This window comes from Tarenaya hassleriana, unplaced genomic scaffold (assembly GCF_000463585.1).
Source record: "Tarenaya hassleriana unplaced genomic scaffold, ASM46358v1 Cleome13, whole genome shotgun sequence".
Classification (NCBI taxonomy): Eukaryota; Viridiplantae; Streptophyta; class Magnoliopsida; order Brassicales; family Cleomaceae; genus Tarenaya; species Tarenaya hassleriana.
Window position 1 is genome coordinate 1,737,478 of NW_010963495.1, and position 7,926 is coordinate 1,745,403.

The 7,926-nt window shown below is 36.7% G+C and overlaps 1 protein-coding gene across 1 annotated transcript in view; it reads left to right on the forward strand.

The window, feature by feature from the left end:
• The first annotated feature begins 5,664 nt into the window (after positions 1 to 5,664).
• The window catches only part of LOC104807534 (mitochondrial dicarboxylate/tricarboxylate transporter DTC-like), a 3,199-nt gene continuing 937 nt past the window's right edge, over positions 5,665 to 7,926 (forward strand). Inside the window, exons 1-4 of the mRNA XM_010532851.2 lie at positions 5,665 to 5,901; positions 6,383 to 6,466; positions 6,787 to 6,848; positions 6,981 to 7,342. Coding sequence (XP_010531153.1) covers positions 5,782 to 5,901; positions 6,383 to 6,466; positions 6,787 to 6,848; positions 6,981 to 7,342 — 628 coding nt within the window. The 5' untranslated portion in view covers positions 5,665 to 5,781. The remainder of the gene's footprint in view (positions 5,902 to 6,382; positions 6,467 to 6,786; positions 6,849 to 6,980; positions 7,343 to 7,926) is intronic.

Sequence of the window (7,926 nt, forward strand, 5' to 3'; positions counted from 1 at the left end):
GCTTCTGCTGTGATCTCTGGATCATTTCTGAAGCCCAAGACGTCCTCTATTTATTTGCTTGGCAGCTGTGCTTCTTCCTTTGCTGAAAACGGAAGTTCAGATGCAAAATAGGAAGTTTTCCCGTAATACAACACGGCCGTGTCGAATGCAACACGGTCCGTGTCAATTCTCTGTTAAAAATCTGCACTTTAGACATAGACTGAACACTGGCGAGTTTGAATCAGCACGGCCGTGTCGAATGACAACACGGTCTGTGTCAATTACTGAGTAAAACTTCACTTTTTTCAGCACGGACACAACACGGCCGTGTCGAATGCAACATGGTCCGTGTCAATTCTTCAACTCGAACATGCTTGACAGATTTGCTCATAACTTTCTGATCCAACGTCGGATTTATGTGAACTTGATGTCTATGCGTAGATATTGAAGAGAGCTTTCCAATAGAGAATGCACAATTTGGACTTGTAAAGTGGAAGTTATTGGACTTGCAAGATCTGACTTTTTAGGCTTCATGTTTTTCCCCGGAACAACTCCAAATGTTTCTGTTTCGTCTGTGATGTTCCGTAATCCATGTTTTCCACTCCTTTTGCTCTCTTTTATGCATGAATACCTGTTTTGACACCAAAGAAAGCAACCAAGCAATATCGAGACCAAATGTACTCTAGAATGCCTATAATAATGCAAAATCGAGTAAAATGGACTAGACATCCTATACCAAAATGTCACCAAAATACATGTTATCAAACTCCCCCAGACTTAAACCTTTGCTCGTCCTCGAGCAAATTAATACTCCGTGAAAAGCGGTCTGAAAGGAGGGCGAGACAATGACATAACTCAAAATGATAATCGAGAGTGAAACCTCTATTCGACCTAGATCCACGTGAACAATGATCAAGTTTGTCTAGTATGATCTCCCTCTCTAAAGGATAGTCTTTTCTAGTTATGGGATCTATACCGCTATCAAGAACCAATCCAAGAACTTCAATCATCTATCAAGCATGTTTCTCGAACCTATCACGTCATTCTACCTAATCGTATCTAGTCTACGCTTTTGGTATTCATTCTTTTTGTTCTTCTCTTTTTTTTTTCTTTCATCTAGCTAGATTTTTTTTTTCTTTTACTAGCATCTCGGGTTCCTAGGACGTTGAAGTTGAAGGGTTCCTAATCAATTTTTTTTTCCGATTTTGTTTATTGGATAACCCGACCCACAACTTAGACCCGAACCATCAAATTGATGCACTCATGTCTTCGAACGATTTTCGTTGACGAGATAATGACAGCGAAGTGTCGAGATGCTCACTATCTTTTTGTGTACATAAAAAAATAAGAATGCATTTGATAATAGACTTTACCGATTTCAGCAAACATGGGAAAGGTTCTTATAGAAAAGTTTCTACTTGGCTAGACAACATCGGTCCCATAGGTTCCAACCAACAATTTCTATCCCACAAGCCATTCTAGAAAATCCTAAAGGTCAAGCAATCAATTCAACAAAATATAACCACGTTCAACGGATCACAATGTTTTCAGGACGTTTCTACTCTCTCATATCATAGGTCATCATATCAATGTTCAAAACGGTTTTATGCACGTGATCTTATATGTCCTAAACACTATATGAGAATACACAATCCTAACAACAAACTTTATGATCCTAATGCATCCTATATGCACATGCAACTAAAAAATGAAAAAAAAATCAAAAAATGCATGCAACACTACTCTAAATAGATATGGTTTGGCATTAGACGAATCCTCCCCCAAACTTGAACTAGACACTGTACTCGGTGTCAAATCTTGTCTAGTAGAGGTAATTAATAAGATGAGTCAAAAGAGAAGCAAATCAAAAAGGGAAAAGAATACTTAGCTCGCGATGTTCGTTCACTCGCACTTAAGTCTGCCTACGCCTATCGCATAGCTAGCTTCCTCGCCTCCTCAATTCCTCATTAGAACTCAACCTGGTGATAAGAGACACAAACCAATATTCGATGCAAAAAGAAAAAGAAAGGAAAAAAAACTAACCTAAGAAATCGGGTTGCCTCCCGGGAGCGCTTGTTTAGGGTCTTTAGCTTGACCAAACTCTCTCAACTACCGGATGGGTCTAATGGGCGAAGATTATCGATCTTTTGCCAACCTGGATCATGAAGTTTAAGAGCATCTCTACAACAAAATGAGTTTGAGAAACGAGGGGTACCTAGTAGAGAAAAATCTGGTGGTGATGCATGAGATTCGAGCCAGTTCTCACGATGGTCTGATGAGTTAGTGACCTGCTCAACCATGTTAGCTTCTTTCTTACCTTTTGTCCTATCTGGATCTGGTCTTCTCTTAACCTTGTGTATGTGGTCCTGGTTCTTAGGCGTTTTGAGCTTGTAAACTGAACAAATAGATTTCACACTTTCGTCTGGATTGTCATTTTGATTGAGCATGAATTCTATTGTCTCGTCTCCAATGGACATAGTAAGATGACCCGCTTTGACGTGGATGACGACATCTGCTGTGTTGAGAAAGGGACGCCCTAGAATAATAGACATGCTTGAATCTGCATCCATGTCAAGAACCACAAAATCAACAGGTATGTAATAATCACCCACCTTAAGTGGCATATCCTCTAGTATACCTGCAGGTCGTTTGGTCGACCTATCTGCCCACTGTAATATCATTTGTGTGGGTTTGAGTTCACCCACACCTAGTCTCTTGAAGATCGACAATGGCATTAGGCTTACGCTTGCTCCTAGATCATATAACGCTTGTTCAATAAAGAGATTGCCCAATTTGCAAGGAATGGAGAAACTACCTGGGTCTGCCATCTTACGGGGCAAATCGTGCTGAAAAATGGCACTGCACTCTTTGGTTAATGCTACTGTCTCCTTCTCCATTGTCTTCTTCCTAGCCAGAATATCCTTGAAAAATTTGGCATAAGAGGGCATTTGAGTGATTACCTCATGAAAAGGTATTGTGACCTCCAATTCTTTATCATGTCCGTGAAGCGCTTAAACTGGCTGGCCTCTTTTTGTTGCACAAGTCGTGAAGGGAATGGAACTGGAGGAGGTCTGGGAGGTGGAGGTACATACTTTGGTTCTTCCTCACATGTCATCTTAACTGGAGTATCTGCAGACTGAATGTTAGAGGTGATCGTTGATATGTGTGTATCGAGTCTAGAATTTATAACCCGATTCACAACTCACCGCAAGGATACGGATCGTCGTAACACGGGATCGAACGCAAGGACCGGTAGCTAAATCTAAATCCTAATCGAAACTAAATCAAATCAAGCAAGTGAGGGTGATGGTGAAAATATGTGGAATCAATGGAAAATAAAATAAGAAAGCAAATAAAAACGAATGTAACTATCAAGCAACGATGACTACGGGCGTCGGGATCGTATCCGCGTGTATGGGTATATGCTAAGCATGCGAGAATCACGATTATGATTTGTATTCGGGAATCGTCAAGCAACAAAGATAGAGAATTCACCTCTTGGTCTACTAACTCACTACCTACAGAGTAACTCGTCAATCTCGATCTATTCAAGTTAACCCTAGATGCATGAAGAACGCTATCATCAACCCTAGATCGATTAAATCGTATCTCTGTGTGAAAAATACGATCATCCTATTGATTTTGATCCGAAACCAAACCCATATCTCTATGTAGTTTAGAATTTAAGATAATTGACTAAAGCATTAGCAAACATCAATCGAATAAAAGTGCAAATCAATAGAACCGAAATAAATAAAAACCGAAATTCGGTTCTTCGGAACCGGACCGAACCGAACCATTAAAACGATATTTTTTCGATCCGAAACCGCTGTTATTTGCCGAACGGTACCATTTTTAGAGAACCGAATTTTTCCGGAACCGAACCGAACCGAACCGAACTTTAAAAATCCCAAAAATTAAACCGAATATTTTTAAAGGAAATCTATCATTTTTTTAATAAAATCCAGAACAGAACCTAACAGATACCGAAACCGAATCGAACCGAATACAATAAAAAATCCGATTGGTACCTATTTTTGTAAAACCGAAAGAACCAAACCGATTTATTCCGTCCCGAACCTGAACTGTTTCTCGAAATGCTCACCCCTAATTTCTATATATAAAACAAATACTTGGACCCACAAAAAATGATATTATATATTATTTTTTGATAAATTGAATGATATTATATTATGTAATCGCAAACCGATTTTCTCTTCAAATTTAAAAAGATTAATAAAAAAAAAAACCTCAAATTTGTTAAAATATTCCATATAAAATCCTAAACTTGTAATCTTCCATAAAAAATCCTGAATTTGGTAAAAATTTCTACAAAAATTATAAATTTACTATTTTTTCTATATAAAACTTTTGATTTGTTTGACCAAAAAATTTGCTGATGTGCCACGACGGATTGCTGACATGGCGTAGATTGAGTTACCACGTCAGTGCCACATCATCATTTTAAAAATTAAAATATTTGATAAAAATATATATGTACAAATTTATATATATATATATATAAATTTATACATTTGATTAAAATATATTTATATATATGTATATTTATATATTTGTATATTTAAAATTTTAAATTATGCAAATATATATATATATATATATATATATAGATATAGATATTTCATAAATATATATATATATATGTATGTATGTATATGATATATCTTTCAACTCTTCACGTAAAATATGACATTACCAAAGTCCCATAATCAATGCGCATGCTGAATAATAACAACTAAAGATGAAATATAAGTGAAAGGAAAAAAGAATATATATGAAAATACACCAAAAATTGGATGAATTGTTAAAAGATGAAATAAATATTTCATACATTGAATTATATTTTCATTGACTATCTTACCCTTTTTGCCTATTTTTTTTAAAAAAATTCTTATTGGTGACACTGATTTTTATATTTCCTTTTTTTAAACCATGCCATGAAATTTAATATTTTGTTGGAAAAAATTAATAAATAAAAAGGCAAAGCATTAAATACCACATTACAATCAAAGACAAAATTGTCAATCAACATCAAAGATGCATCTCATGTAGTTACCACAAAATGCAAAAGCTTCTAAAACTCAAAACGAATCAAGTCCTCATGGCATTGGCAAGCGAATTTTAAAATAAATTCATTTTCTATTTGTATTTTGATGTGAAATCGATTTTTTTACTTTGTCGTTATGAATTGGGGCCACTTTCAAGCTTCATTATTTTAAAGTGATAAAATAATATTACCTAACAAACATTTAGAGAAAAAAAATTATGTGCTTCATCTCTTCACATGAAAAAAAAAAGAATTTATTGTATAGTAAAACAGTGATATTCTATGATTTGGATTGAAACAAATCTAAATAGATATCACCTCCGGAAGTTTAGACTTTATCATATTCACGTAGAAGTTCTTTTTACCAATAATCCAAATCTTTTTATTTTCTGATAAGAGGAAATCTACATCTTCCTATTAGTTTTGGATTAAATTTTGAATTTCGTGGGTTGTTGTTATTATTATTATTATTATTAAATTGAAAGATTCACATAATTTTTCTCCGTGGAATAAAACAAAAGGAAAATATATGAAATGACAAACAGAGAAATATTTGGAAAATATGAAAGCAACAAAAGCAAGGGCTTTGTTTGGTTGGTGCCATTTAGTTCGTTTAGTTCTCCACTGCAATATATAAAGCCTCCTCTTTTTCTCCTCCACGAGCTCGCCATCTCCCTCTCTCTCTCTGCGGAATCTCTTCCTCTGGTTTGTGTTCGAATACGTACAGAAAAGATATGGCAGAGGAGAAGAAAGCTAAACCCAGCGGTGTCTGGACTACTGTCAAGCCCTTTGTTAATGGCGGTGCCTCCGGTATGCTCGCCACCTGCGTCATCCAACCGATCGATATGATCAAGGTATCTGTATTGCTCATATACGTGTATGCGTCTGTGTATGTGCGTAAGCACTTGTGCGCGCGCGTGTAGAATTGTTTATTGATGTGTCGATGTTGGTATGAACTCGTTGCCAGAGATTAGGGATTTGAGATTTGTGTTCCGAGATCTGGGTTTCAGTAAAATTCTGTTTCTAGCGGATTTCTGTAAAAAAGTTTTGTAATTTTCTACTATATCCATGATTTGTTCACGGGTGTGTAATTGTAGTCGTGATTATTACTTTTGATTTATTTGTAATGTTAGAAATTTAGCGTTTAGGTCGAAGCATTTTCCTCAGATCTGGTTTTTGGTAAATTTCACGTGTATGCACATGTTAATGTACAATTCTGTGCCATTGCATTGATCCATCGTGCATATATGGACGTGTAAGTGATGTTATTGATTTGGATTTCGAGCTTGGCGGGTTCGTTTGCATTGAACATGCGTTCTTGACTTGCTTGTGAAGGTGAGGATTCAACTTGGCCAGGGATCTGCAGCTTCTGTGACCAAGACCATGTTGAAGAATGAGGGTTTTGGTGCCTTCTACAAGGTTGGGATTTAAGGTTCTTTTTTTGGGATTTATTTATTCTCCTTGATAAGCTTTTATGTGATGGATTTCCTTATCTTAGAGATGCAAGTGACAATGGATCCCTTTCTTGGTTGGGTAGTTTTTGTTGAGAATAGTTTGTTACATTTTCATGTGTGTGGTCTATGTTTTGGTTAGGATAGGATATGGGTGTTTTTTGTTCAGGGAATTAATTCACATATTGATATTCTACTGACTTTTATATCGGTTTGACTCGTATATATTCCTATGTCTTATGAAGATGTTGTACATACATGTTTATTCATTGTTAAATTTGTCAATAGGGCTTGTCTGCTGGTTTGCTCAGGCAAGCAACTTACACCACTGCTCGTCTTGGATCCTTCAAGTAAGTCACCATTGGAGGGATAGCTTATGCCCATATTAAGTCTTGAATTCCTTTTTTGTTTCCCTTTTATGTAGCGGGAAATTCTTCTCTCTTGTTCTTCGTATTTATAGACGAAGTACTGTTATGATTTAGGATTTTGACGGCAAAAGCAAGTGAGGCTAACGAAGGGAAGCCTCTGCCTCTATATCAGAAGGCTTTGTGTGGTCTGACAGCTGGTGCCATTGGTGCTTGTGTCGGTAGTCCAGCAGATTTAGCTCTTATAAGAATGCAAGCTGATGCAACCTTGCCCTTAGCTCAGCGTAGGAATTACACAAACGCCTTCCATGCGCTTTATCGTATAGTTGCCGATGAAGGAGTTTTGGCACTTTGGAAAGGTTGTGGGCCTACTATGGTCAGGGCCATGGCTTTGAACATGGGAATGCTCGCTTCTTATGACCAGAGTGCTGAGTACTTCAGAGATTCCCTCGGTTTCGGGGAAACATCTACTGTTATAGGTAAACTTTAGTCCCGAAGTTTTGTTACATTCATCTTTTTTTCTTTTCGCTATTGTTGGATATTATTGCTCAGATGAAGATGCTTTCTGCAAACAGAAACTGTGCCCTAAACATATACATATGTAGAGAGCTTTTGGTTTAGGGTTGAATCGATATGTTGTTGTGTTGTCTCTTTTATGGTTCTCTTGTGGATAACATCTCAGTCTGTGGAATTTAACACAGAGGTTTAGTGGTGGATGACATGAGAAAGCATTTGTAGTCTAGTGCCCCAAAGCCATCATTTCTGGAATCTGCTATTTATCTTTCTTTTTTACTGTTTGGTGAGAAGCATGGTCAATAGTAGTTTTCTGTGAATGTTCTGCATATCCATTATATAGGACTATGTATGCTTTTATCATCTCAGCTCTCAAACGTATTCTTTCTCCAAATCTGTAAGACGAATTCATTCAGATAATACAATTTTCCATTCCGTTTTCTGCGGTTTCCATGTACAATGGGGATAGATACACATCTATCTATATGCATGACCCAACTTTGCTGGTTTTCTGAGTCTGTTTTTGGTTTTTTTCGGGGGGGGGGGGGGT